The sequence below is a fragment of the Rhinolophus sinicus genome, linkage group LG02, assembly GCF_036562045.2.
Source record: "Rhinolophus sinicus isolate RSC01 linkage group LG02, ASM3656204v1, whole genome shotgun sequence".
In the NCBI taxonomy this organism is placed as follows: domain Eukaryota; kingdom Metazoa; phylum Chordata; class Mammalia; order Chiroptera; family Rhinolophidae; genus Rhinolophus; species Rhinolophus sinicus.
This window is the reverse complement of record NC_133752.1, coordinates 82,203,046-82,217,241: the sequence shown is the minus strand read 5'-3', so window position 1 is coordinate 82,217,241 and position 14,196 is coordinate 82,203,046. Positions and strand designations below refer to the sequence as shown.

Below are 14,196 nucleotides of genomic sequence, written 5' to 3'. Positions count from 1 at the left end.
GATTCCTTATAGATTTAAAACTTGCGTTAAAGCAACTTTACACTTCATGTACTCCATAATTTATAAACAAAAGAGTGATTCATAAGACTCATGACAATCATTCCTAGAGCTGATTATCAATAATTAAATCATTTTTGCAAATACCATTCAATGTGTGAAACAGAATACCAAATCATTTGTATATACCATTGAATTAAAATACCTACTGAATGGGTCATGGTTTCTTCTGTTAGGGTTTTTAAAATGTGGTCCATCTATTTGACCCTCATCAAACTTAACCCAAAATCACAGGAACCCTATAGGGGTAGGAACAGAGTGTGCGGGGTTTTTGTTGTTGTTGTTGGTTTGAGGGGGTGGGGGGATTGTGACCCTGTCTTTGAAGGAAAACATACTATTATTTCCTCAAGCAACTAAAGAGAAAAGGCTCATATACTTAGAAAGCTAGACTCCAAATAGCTCATGTCCCTAACCCTAGCCTTTTCTTTGTTATCTGAACCAAAAAGCAAACAAAATCATCACACACACACACACACACACACACACACACAGAAATACACACACATGTGCACACACACACACAACCCTCTTTGTACTTCAGGCCAACGTTGGCCAGCCATATTTGAATCTCCTTATAAACTGTTCTAAGAAATGTATATGCATGTATATAGTTTAATCAAGCTATTTAAAAGCAAACCCTGCTAAGGAAATCACATCCTATTTAAAAGAACACAGAGAAAGTTAGCAACTAATTTTAAAATCTTACTATATTCCTTATGTTATATTTTAACATCAACCTGATAGTCTATTAACCTCAAATAGATAGATTCAAAAGTTGTTTTGAAAAATCTAACAATGCTTTAAGATCTTCTCAAATACTAAGGAGCATAATAATGAAGGAATAATTAAGAGCCATTAGTAAAACAAAAGAAAAGCTTATTTTATGCTTAATAAATTATTCTCAATACCAGAAGCAGTATAGTGGTACCTCGGTTTTCGAACGTCTCAGTTGACCAACATTTCAGTTTATGAACACCATAAATTTTATGGATCTATGGTATCATTAGATAGTAAAATTCATGCTAAATTTGCAGTTTTAGGGGTTGATGTTAATGGTCTGGAACAGATTAATCCATTTTGCATTATTTTCTATGGGGAAAAGGTGCCTCGGTTTTCGAACGTTTCAGAACTCAAACAGTCTTCTGGAATGGATTATGTTCAGAAACCAAGGTACCACCGTATTTGACAAGCTTCAAAGCCATTTCCCAAAGCGATGAAGCACTGGTTTGCAATCAGACAGAAGACAGCCATGATCAAGAGAACTAGACAAGATACTGCAACTCTGCTTAAGATATACTTACATTCTCCATGTGGTGGTAAAGGGAAACAGAGTTTGCCACACAAAAGTATGCCCTTTTTAAGATACTGATTATTTTAAGCTGATTATGTTTAAGAAACAAAAGACTCAAGAGAACCTTTGATCTTCCCACTACTGGCCTGAAAAATTTAGATAGAGGACCTGCTCCAAGAAGGAGCTATTATAGAAAACTATAGATTAAGATGAACTAAGTGTGACAGACAGGGAGAAACCTAGCAAGGCCCCTTTGATCCAAGTCCTCTCTGTGTCCCACTGTTAAAGATGGCAGGTCTCATATTCTTAAGGAACCCCCATATGTACATATATAATAAATTGGGTTATCTTCCCGTTAATATATCTCATGTTTATTTGATTTATTTGTCCAGCCAAAAGATCTTAGAAAAGTCGAAGGACATTTATTTTTTCCTCCCCGACAATGGTGTGTTGCTCTCCTCAGAGAAAAAGCTCAGTTTTGTGGAATTCGCACACTTCCGTGGTGTATGTACGCACAACAGGGCTGATTTTAAGCTCACAGCATAATGTCACTGAAGGTGGAGCTGGGAGAGCTTCACAGTGGTATATACAGTATTAATATCATGCCAACACAATTGGTATAAATAGTAACGTGTAATAAAATCATTAGAAAGTGATGAATTTTGAATATTTTATAGAACTTATTTGTTAGTAATGGTTATGTTTTAACCATAACTGGTTGGCAAATTTTCTAAAAATTAAACAATTGGCTTTCACAAGCCAATGTGAGCTGACTAACAAACCATTTATATGCTATATACCCAGAAAAGGTAGATATCTATGATTTTCTTACTAGCCATTCTTAAACACTGAGAGAATACGAAGTTCGTTTTCAGAAAAAACCTTCAGCCCCTGCACCTAAATATAGAAGCTGATTTTCAAGAATATGCAGGCCTCTGAAGTTATAAATAGGTCAACTTCATCACAAAGCTGGCTTTCCCTATAGGTTATGGGTACAAGCTATAGAATTTGATCTAGAAAAAAATCATCATATAGTACTTTACAGAGCTTTCACCAAAAAGGGAGGTGGGTTGGGCTGTAATTCAGACTCCCTTTGAAACAACATACATTTCCCAATGGGCTCCACACTCTCCACTCCTCTGGCCCCCAAAAGAAAATTTGATCATAAGATCTCATTCTGGAATTCCACGTTACAGAAAAAATAATTTACAATTAAAATAATTTATAAACAAACTGAAAGTTTGCTTATTTTCTATTCCATGAGAAGAACAGAGCACTGTATCTATCAGATAAATGCTGACTAATGAATGAAAACTAACAAGCCATCAGCTTTCAATAAGACTTCAGGAGAAACCCTGGAAATGAGACTGGGCTCCAAGTCGGATGCATAAGTCTCAAGGGAGGCTTTCTCCCTTTTCATATTCTCTAATTTAAAGAAGACAATTGCACAAATTCCTCAAATTTTAATTGATGGCAACAACCTTATTTCTGTATGTTATATAGGTGCCAGTTTATGAGCTGTCAGTTTGCATATACGGAATGAAAAGCCCCCTGGCTAACACAGAAACTGAAATAAAGTGGCAATTAGAGCAATTTCACCCCGTAAGTGATCTTGGACATGAAATATAATGAAGAAAGATGATCCGACTGAAAAGGCATTCAGAAGGTCAGCATATAAACAAGAAAAACTCTAATGTAAAACTATGGAAATCCCGATGTTCTGAAGCACTGGAAATGGAAATCCAGTTGTATTTAAATTAAAGTTGACACTGCTAATAGGCCAGACTTTGTGTTTTCTCCAATCTATAGTTTACTTCTTCCATGCACTTGACTTAATCAGACATCTACAGAACACATCTGTTGTGCTATGTAGCCTGAAAGCTGGGCCCTGAGTCCTCAACTTCACCGGTCTGGCTTATCTGTAACTCCCTGAGTTATTGAGGTCAACCTCAGCACCATCAATCAAGAAATTCTACGAAAATAAAAGCTCATTCACATTTTACAATTATAAAAGTTAAAAAGAAGGTATTCATAATGCAGGATAACTACTTTTTGAAGAGTCAAGTGGCTATGCTGTATGTTTTCAAATTTAAACCATCATCTTGATATGTTTAGGGGTTTAATTTATGGAACAATCGAGTAATCTTTATATTTCCCATTAAATACCTGAATATTATAAATCACCTATCTAAGAACATTTATGTGGGAGTTTCAGTGCAACTTCTGAGCAACTTGTCACTTTTATTGTGTAGCAATGATTTGTAAAAAATGATATGCTAAGTAATCTTAGAGTATAATTTAGGGACACAAAAACTGCTGTCAGGAAACAGCCAGAGACTACATTTAATGAAATCTTTACAGACCGAAGTAATAAGTATTAAATTAATCAACACAGCTTAATTGAAGCCCTATTTGCAACATTTTTTTATTAGTCTTGTTTTTAATGAACCTTTAAATGCTACCACCAACTTGAGCTCTATGTTAAATTTAAATAATGAACCATTGTTCACATTCATAAAAGAACAAACACTGCTTTAATAGCCCTTTGTCTCAATGGGGCTGTTACTCTCAGGCCTAAGATACAGACTTGCCCCTCCTTCCTCAAGCACAGCATTTCCGTGGTTGGCAAGGTATCATCTTTAAGGCTAAAATGGTCTGAAATAATGAAAGTGAAATCCTAAAGAGTAAAAATGCAATAACTGAGGCTAGAAATTAGAAAGGATTTTGGCTGACCTCAAATAATGTTTTCAAATCTGTGCTTTCAGTATTTATTAATCTCACACATACGTTGTGGGATGATCTGGTTTGGGGTGGCAAAGACTTACCTGAACATGTCTCCCAAACCCTTCAGCATTCCCTTCTTGGCTTTCATTTTATCCTTTTCCTTATCTCTATCTTTCTTCTTCTCTTTTCCAGTTTTATCCTTTCTCCTATCAGTCTTATCGCCTTTCTCTTGGTTTCCATTCATTTGTCTCTCCAGAGAATGTGAAGGCTGGTCACTGGCTGTGGACACAGACTCTCTCCCCGATCTTGAACTTTCTTCTGTGTCTTCTTCCACTAAAAGGGGGGAAAAAATAAAAAAAGATAAGGAATACAGTGAACCAAAAGTACAAAAGGAAAGAAGCTAAAACATATGTGAGGATTTCATTTTCCTACATTTTCTACTTTATGTCTCTGCCATAACATGGGTTGCAATGCTGTTTGCTTTTGAGCAGAATGAGAACATACTATGTGATGTGGGTGATTACAATAGTCAGAGAGCAGCCGCTTCCCAGCCAGGTGCTCACTCAGGGTCATACCCTCCTTGAGACAGAGCATGTATTGCTGCAGGGACTAGCTGGCCCTCATCACACAGCACAGACCAATAAGGGTCCTATTTACTTTATTTGCAAAAGGAAAAGAAAACAAGTAGCCCCTCCCCAAGTGCCTCCTCTGCTCTTGAGTAAGGATGAAGTGGATCCACCCTGGCCCCTCATTAATGGGTTCGACTACGCCATTCACTAGTAGGCACAATGGCTTGCTTCCTCAGGCTCCTAAATATGTCTGTTTGTGATTTCGGCACACTTAAGACTGGACCTTCGTAGCCTCTGCAGCTTCTTTTTATACTGTCATTTGACCAACATTGTAAGTCAATGGTACTATATGTTCTAATCCTAAACAATTTTGCATGGCAGTCTACACAATGCAGGTGAATAGAGGTGGATAGAGCTATGAAAATGTGTGATTCAATAACCTTACACTCTGCTGAACTTTGCAGATAAAAGCTCTACTTAGTAATAACAGTATTCCATCCTTTGAACCACATTTCATAGGTATATGGTCCAATGGCAATTCAATACCCCAAACTGTTTGCATTCGAAAGAATGACAAGTAATTAAAGCGGGTTTCCACCTACCAAAAGAACTTTAAGAATTTCTATATTAACTAGGAAGAAATAGATGTACATATTAACAGCCATTCTCATAAATCTTTTATGAGATTAATTGTCTAAGGTTTTACTTCCAAATATAGTAAGATTTACTGAGTCTTCGAGTTACCCATTTAATTCTGAGGTCATTTTTTTTCTTTTTCCTGCATCAACAAATAAAGTATGAATCAGTACTTTTTAGGTTTTCTTCAAATACAGAACCAAATAGAACAGTTAGACTTCTTCCCAATCTTTCAAAAAGAACTGACCTCTAAATCAAGTTAATACGTCTTTCAGTTAAATTCAGTCTTGCTTCTCTATCAGTAAGGGGAACCTAAGTTAGCAATACACAATATCAAAAGTATAATAAGACGAGTCAAAACAATCTCAGTATCTTAGTGTTCTGATACTAAACCCTCCCACATCTGAGAAGAGACTATCAAATGTTGACATGACTACATCCAAGTAATACAGTTTTTTAAAACAACACCAGGTATTTACCATAATACTCAAAAAAAGGTGTAGAATTCTTTTGTTGAAACATCTGGTTGAAAACATGAGCCAACACTTTTCCCATCTCAGCAGATCATACCCTAGGTCTGGCCAAAGAGTAAAAATATTACCACATCTAAATCCTGAAGGTACTGTGGAGGTCATTTAGACCAACTTTTTCCATTACCTGCTGAGGAAACAAAAGGTTTGGGGCCAGCACACTCCCAGTCTGGGGTTCTTTTTACTATTATATCCTTGTACAGTTGTACTTAGCAAGACCTGCATGCGTTTCTTTGGTCAACTCTGTGAATGTTCGATTCCACACTTCACACAGCAGGGATTTCAGTAATCTACCATCCAGTCACTACACAGTCTGCCCAGAAGATAAGTCCAGCAGTCAGTAATGGATTTCAGAACCCTGTTGTCAATCCTGCGCAGTCATTTCGCGCCGTGACTTGTGGCTCAGATGAATGACATCACTCTAAAAGCTAGGTCCAATGTGAAGTGAGTCTAGGACAGGCTAAGAACCAGAGACACAACTTGAGAAAGGCTAACCTCCCTCTGTACTTGGTTATCTAATTGTGAGCTACCTTCCTCCTCCAGGGGACGTGGTAGATTTTTAACATTTTGCTTCTTTTCCTCTCTGTCAATTAATCTGTAAATAGGAATTGTACAGGCTTGTTAGAAGTAGCCAGTTACAAGTTTCAGATAGGCATGGCTAGTGAAAATTTGTAGCCTGGCAAATAAATGCTACGCCTGCCCTTTTTTTGTGGTTTACACAGACCAGAGAAAGAATATCCTGGCCTATTGTCCCGGGAGCTTGCTAATTATATGAAGCCTTTCAAATGAGAGCCCCCCTCAACCCCCAAGAGAATGTAAATGTAGCTGTAGCAGGGTTGCAGCATCTTGTCAACACCCTTAACACGACTGTCCTTTATCTGATTGCCAACCACTGCTTCAACCCTTTGGGAAATAGGTGTGGCCTCAACTTTGAGATAGTCGACCAAATCATTATAAAACAGTTCTCAAAAGTTCTCAGGACCTACCAACCTAGGTCTGTTGGTATACTTACGGTAAATAGATGGATGCTACTAGATTTTCTAACATTCCCAACATGCAAAACTCCTTTTGTCTATATTCCCATAAATCTTTGTACAAACTTTTATTATTGTACTTCTCATGTGACATGATTACATGTTTGTCTCCCATTCTCTAAGCTTATAAATTGAGGAATGCCAGGTAGACAGCAGCTGCTCATCAATGATTGTTTAAATGAAGGACTGCTGACTCACGACTGCATACCGACCAAACAAGCGTTTGTTCAATCTCTGGGTATCACCATTCCTCTAGCTTCAGAACAATGCCTCCTCTCCTCTAATCAAGCCTGACAAAACTAGCCACACACCAACTACAGTAACACTAGGAAGGCCCATTGTACAATTAGTTAATCCTTGAACAACGTGGAGGTTAAAGGCACCGATCCCCACACACTTGAAAATCCGCATATAACTTAACTTCCCCAAAACTGAACTACTAATAGCCTACTGTTAACTGAAAGCCTTACCAATGAACATAAACTGCCAATTAACACATATTTTGTATACTATATGTATTATATACTGTATTATTACAATAAAATAAGCTAAAGAAAATGTCATTAAGAAAATCATGAGAGAAAATACACTTATAGGACTGTGTTTATTTACTGAAACATATCCTCGTATAAGTGGACTTGTGCAGTTCAAACCTGTGGTGTTCAAGGTCACCTGTACTTGGTTTACTTATCAGTGTCTAGTATATTTTTATGTTATTATTGTTAGTACTATATGTATCATCTAATGGATTTTACAACCCTCTCCAAATGTCTGAAAACTATAAACAAAAAGCGAGCCCAATAAATGTAAATGACTTAGTCTTCCACAGCAACCATTATCATAAATCATGAATGGAAGTATCAGTAGCAATTCTGCTAGTTTTCTGCCTAACAGTTTTGGCAGAAGTGCAAGGGGCATATGTCTGCTCTTGGCTCGGTAACAGGATAAAGGCAGAGCCTTCACAACTAACTATATGCTGAAGTCACATTTGTTGCCAATTCTTTTCATAGTCACAATAATTTTCTGGAGTATGTAATACAAATTATTTTCTACATTGGGTGAAACAGAGAAAATCAGTATTAAATCATTTATTAACTTTGCGTTTTGTAATCTCATTTTATAAAATAAAAAATCTTAGCTCAGATTCCGGCCCCAAGCAAGTGGACTATTTAAGATGATACATGCATATTTGAGATTCTTTACACTTATTTTGAACGTTCTAATTTAGATAATACATTACCACAGAAATTCTTCTGGGGGTGTACTGATTTAACCAATCCCTTTGAATGCCAACTAATTAAAAATATTTAGCAATATGTGGCTTCATATGTACAAACATAAGATGTTCTTTTAAAGTATCACATTATATATGCTTCAAACTCTAAAATTATTTGATAGGAAAAAATAAGAATATCTTAATTTACCATATCCCTATGCAAGATAACTGTGGTTTTTAAAAACCTAAATAAATTGGTTACACATGCTTTGTGTGTGTGTGTGTGTGTGTGTGTGTGTATACCCCACCCCAACGTCACTGATATACTAGTCAGGTTATTTTCAAGTTTTAAAACAAAACAGTACAGTTAATACTAGCTTTATAATAAGGTACACATTTGTATTCCCTTAAACTAATAAAATAAGAAAATCATATAAATAATTTTTCATGTACAAAAAGTACTGGTAATATATTAGCAGTAAATGGCTTGATCTATTGTGTTCATACAGTAAATTACAATGTAAGAACTAATCATAAACCTACATTTAGATAATTTACTATTTTAAATGATATGTAAATTTTACATTTTCTCTTTAATTTTGCTCATCTTTACAGATTATTTGCTTTCCTTTTGCAGATAGCCTACACAAAGAACGATTATTATCTTCTTCCAAACAAATAAAAATTTCTATTTTTGCCTAACATTTATGCCTATTTTAACCTACTCTATGCACTGAACTATCAGCCACTTTCCCATGTGATTACCTATAAAGATTCTCTCAAGTTTCTTTTTTAAAAGGTGTAACATGAAGCTGCTTATTTCTTTTTAATGTAGCAGTCATTCTGCAATTAAGACATACCTAATTACCATGTTTTTAACACATGCAAATGTAGCTCAATTAAAATTCTAATCCATGTTACAAATTAAGCTACTCAGTTCTGCAAGGTATCATGTTAGCACTGGGTCACCAAGAAGTTTGGAAAAAATTGGGCACTTATATGTTAATGATAATGGAGAAAATGGCTGTAGGTTTCAATTGAAACTCAAAATTCTGTAGCTTATGCCATAAATATTTCTAGTCATCACAAACATTTTATTGTCAAAAGTTGACTCTAAGTCACATGGCACATGGTCATTAGTCTTTTTTTTTTCCCCATTGAGAAGCAATGCTACTATTGATCTCTGCTGGCTGCTTATCCAAAATCCATTTCCCTTTTCTTCTTCCTAATGGAACTCTGATATGGTTCAGAAATGCAATCTAGCTCCAAGGGGTAATTTCATTATTATATTTACACCAACCTATAGGTGCCTACTTGGTTGATATTAGTCCAATGTTATTAGACCCAGAGTGGCCCCATCAGCCGAAACGGACATATTCCATGCTTGGGAAGATGGCGCACTTCCTCCTGTTGGATATGAACAAGAAAGTAAAATGCCTGCGCCCTACAGTTACCTTCTCGATAAGCTAATTGTGGACAGTGTAGCTAAAGAAGCAGAAAGATGTTGGGTCTTTGGTAATACCAGTAGGCCACAGAATCAATAATGCCCTGAAACTGCCCAACTCTAGAACTCAGTTATGTAGGACAATGTGTTTCCTAAATGTTTGAGCTGGTCTAAGTTGGATTTTCTATTAAACGCAGCTGAAAGCATGCTAAATAAGTACCTTGTATAAATCAAACTTTAGAGCATGTGTGGAATATGTACAGTGCTATTTATCACAAGTACAAGATTTAGCAATTAATGTCATTCGAGGCAACTCTGACAGTTTTACTAAAATTAAAGGATTTGTATAGACTTGTTACTAGAATTAAATGAATTGACCAATAGGTATAAACAGAGGAGTACAAAGGAAAAATGACACTATTACTTCTTATTCACCCATAAACAAGTACTCGCCTCTGTGGACAGCCCAAAGAGGTGTTATTAAATATTGATTGAGTGAATGACAGAATAGTTGAACAAATAGCCAACCATATGAAAAAACTATCCTTTATTGCTTCCTATTCATAGAGAATTATTCCAGTATTACAAATACCTAGTGATTGAAACAAATATTCTTGAGTAACTTATAATTTACTTTGGAAGACAAAGGATTAAACATAATAATTGTACACAGGCTCGGTCATTAGAGTCTATCCTCTTAACACAAATAAAATGAGTAAGTTGAAACAGACATTAGTAATGGAAAATGTCACTAGATTTAGCAAAGCCACTGACCGCTACCGATTTCTATTGATTAACGTTAAGTAAAATGCAGTGTCATAAAAATAAGTGAGGACTGGACTCCCAGGCATTGCAAAGTTCTGTGTAGAATTTGAGAAGTTTGGGGACATAAATATTATTTTTGTTTCTGATTTTAATTGAATATTTTGACTTTGGAAAAGGAAGAAAGATGTAGGAAATGAACAGCTAGTGATACAGATGGTGTCGAATAACAGGATCTGCTTTTCTGGACTCTGACTTTTAACATTAGAACGATGAGCTCTTGGCAATGGAAAAATTTAGCGTTTTTGGAACACTTACAAAAGAGAAACCACACATATAAAACTGGCATGAAACACGTAGCACTAAGAAGCTTTTATACTAAATGTGGGGTGGGAATAATGACTTATAAGATGAAGAACTAAGAGTATGACCGTGGAAGAAGAAAAAGATATGAAAGAAACAGGTGACGTTTATCAGTGGTATTATAGATGTTTCAGCAACTGGAGGAAAGTTCAAAAAGATTCCTAAGACACTCTATTCTAAAAGTACATTTATTTCATTAAAACAACAAAAGCAAAAAAAAGAAAAGAAAAAAACCTTCAGTTTATGTTGGGGTAAGGAGTGGAAGGACAAAAATAATAAGATCATTATTCCAAAGAATTTAACACTTAACACCAAAATCACCATTCTTCACTTCTACTCTACATTCTAAACTTCTTTTTAATGTTCCCTCCAAATGAAACAGGTAAAATGCTTGTGAAGATATTGGTAGAACGTCACCTCCATTATCCCACTCTTTCCAAGAAAATGCTGCAAAACAAGTACAATGAGGGTCAGACCCTCAATTTTCTGAACACTTGCAGATTTGCTTTTGGTGTCTAATTGATTTTTACATTCAAATAATGGTCAGCAATGGCTACTGTTTCTAGCCCATGCGGATAATGTATATTGAAGCCGACGGCTTTCTTCCAACAGACCGAGTGGACTGGTTATGGAATCAAAATGAGAGCACTCATAACCCTAATGTTGAAATTGCCACTAAACTTTTATTTTAATCAAGAAGTGAGCTTGGTATCAAATATTATTGACAGCATCAAGGAAAGATGTTTCAGGCCACTGCTATGACTTTTTTAAGTGGAGAAACAAAACCAAAATAAATAACAACAAAAACATGCAAATGTGATAAAATAGTGAATGGCTAGCAATGCTCTATTTTGTTATTTATTGATAATTCAAAATGACTGCCCCCTCAAAAGCCAGTGTTCCTAACTCCCAGTTTCCACAATCCATATTGGAGCACAAACAAAAATTTCTTGATGTTAAAAAAATACTTTATAACAAGAAGTCTCAGGCACACTGTATGCAATCTATTAGAGCTTTAGAAAGTCTAGAGAAAACCAGATGGCTTAAAGAAATGTTTCGTGAAGAAGGAAGATGACAGTGTAATGTACACATAAAAGGGTGGGGGAAGTTCAGGGGCAGTAAAAAGACAGACCTCACCTAGAATGCATGGTCTGGGAGAGGAAGCTGGTGGGAGCGGGGAGAGGGCTGTGAGAACAAGAACATGATTAGGGAGCTTCCTCAGCAAAGCTAGCGACAGTAAGACCAGTTAGGAGGTCGTGACAATAACCTCAGATATTAAATAATAAGGATTTGGACTAAATGGGATAGAAGGAGTGAAATTAGGAGATTTCGGGGGGGGGGTGGGGGGGATTAAGAAAGCCTGGTAATGGAGTGATTACACAGTGAGTTGATGATTCTAAGTTTCTGAGCCTGGAAGTGCTAATGAGAAAAATCCCATCATCATCTGTCTTTGCATGTGAGAGGCTACGCGTATAAATGCACTTTCTTCCTGTCCCCTGGCATTGCCAAGCATCATTATTCACCTGGATTATTGCATACTATCATGTAACTGATCTTCTTGCCACCAACACTGCTACTTACATCCCATCCTTGATAACCCATCCTGTATCCCAGGGCCCCCAACAATCATATTCTTTTACTTGAAATTCTTCAAATGCTCTTAAAGTCCTTAGCGTAAAATACAAGTAATTTAAACTAGGCTGTCAGTGATCTATTCTCTGCATACATCTTAAATCTCATTCCTCGCTGTGTTTTCACCAGCACACCACACATCAACCTAATAGAAGTACGGCAGTCCAGAGATGATCCGCATTCCACATGTTTCGTATGTTCCTTACGCACCCCCACCGAAGACCACTCAGGCACCTGCACTCACCTCAGCCAACACCTCTTCCTAGAACCTTCTCTTCCTACCTCCCTCTTCACTCTGATACCACAGGGGCTGAGTGGGGACCTGTGCACTACAGTGGCCCCTAACTATGCTGCTTCTCAGTGTCAGTTTATACTGCTTCCCAGTATCAGATTTTAAGTGCCACAACTCATTAATACACAAGTAATTTAAAGTGGTTTTAGTGTAAGGGGCTTTTCCCTTTGGAAGTTTAAAGTTCTAGAAAAATCACAGGACTGATACTCACAAGGTATGCATTCTATGATTCAGTTCCTAAGTATGATCTTGGGCAACTATTTAAATGCTTTTTCTTATTAAGAAAATGGTTAAAATGAGGAGTTTATAATTCAAATACTTCAGATGTGACTTTTCGTTGCTCTTTGGGCCTCACTTTTCATGTAGCAAAAGGAATGTATGGAGCAGCTCCAGCTACTTTACACGCTTACACACATACTGCATTCAGAAACCTCCTAAAATCAACCAAAGCTCCTTTTTTTTGTTTTTAAACTGCAGGTGATATTTAAGTATACAAATTAGTATAAAAAGACTAGGGCAGGTTACTCTTATTCCTAGCATTTCAGGAAAAAGAATATTTTTATAGATGAATATCCAATTGTTCATCAAAATAGTAACCAAATAGGAAATCTTTTACAAAGTTCTTTGACTTTGAAACCCATGTTCTGAATTCTTTCACATATTTACTATAATCTAAGGGTTCTACGTAAGATAAAATTAGACTTAGCTTACATTATTTTTACTCAAATAGGTAGTAACAGAAGGTGGCTAGAACTGTGCAGAATGCTGAAAGTAGAAAATCTGAGATATTAAATGCAATATGCTATTTTGTAGCTAATAAAACAAAGAATAATTCCCTTGGAAGCTCTCAGATTAACTGATTTACTAACGTAAATTTAGTTTCTTCCAATCTCATACTGCTAACCTAAGTGATGCATATTGTAGAGAATGCTTTTTTTCTTATCTCCTAATGAAAGTACTATAAAAAAGTAGGCAAGCCACTCAAAAACAATTTGTCTGTTTTCAAGGCATACAGGTTTCCACATTTAAAATTCGAAACTAGATATATCTTAAAATCAATAGGTGCAATTAATAGACTAGTATTTGGTTTTGCTGGATTTCACTTCCGTGACCCCAACAAAACGTTGTTACTTAATTGATAGTAAGGCTTACTTACAGTTTAGCAACTGTTCAACTGAGAGAAAAAAAAAAGGAACTATATATTTTTCAAAAAGAAAACAAAGAAATGTTATTGCATGCATTTTCTTGGTAGCAACGAAAACTGATTTATGATGGGGGATATAAAAGCTACTTGCTGAGAGCCAGGCAGGGCATGGAATTTGCATAGAAGAGGGAGCAGATTGTAGATGCCTTGACCTGTCAAACACAGGTAGGGCCTCAGAGATAATGGGTCCCAGAGTACAAAGCTCCATCTTGATCCAGACAGACACACAACATGGAGAAGCCAGATGGATTAAATGAGAGACAAAAACGCTGGCTTCTGCCATCTCCACAGGAAGAACGTAAGTGTTACAGAAGATGACAGATACCAGATACCACATGGATCCTGCCCCAGTCTCTTGGCCCCCAGTGTTGTGCCAATGCCATGATTTCAACACTGCTGAGAAGAGGAAAGCCTGTTCAGAGCCATGAAATAGAGCCACTGG

At 36.5% G+C, this 14,196-nt stretch overlaps 1 protein-coding gene across 18 annotated transcripts in view; it reads right to left on the bottom strand.

The window, feature by feature from the left end:
- The window catches only part of PARD3 (par-3 family cell polarity regulator), a 612,084-nt gene that overhangs the window by 182,871 nt on the left and 415,017 nt on the right, over positions 1-14,196 (bottom strand). For all 18 annotated transcript variants that reach the window (XM_074324693.1, XM_074324707.1, XM_074324692.1 and 15 more), the window contains one exon: positions 4,174-4,405. In XM_074324693.1, coding sequence (XP_074180794.1) covers positions 4,174-4,405 — 232 coding nt within the window. The remainder of the gene's footprint in view (positions 1-4,173; positions 4,406-14,196) is intronic.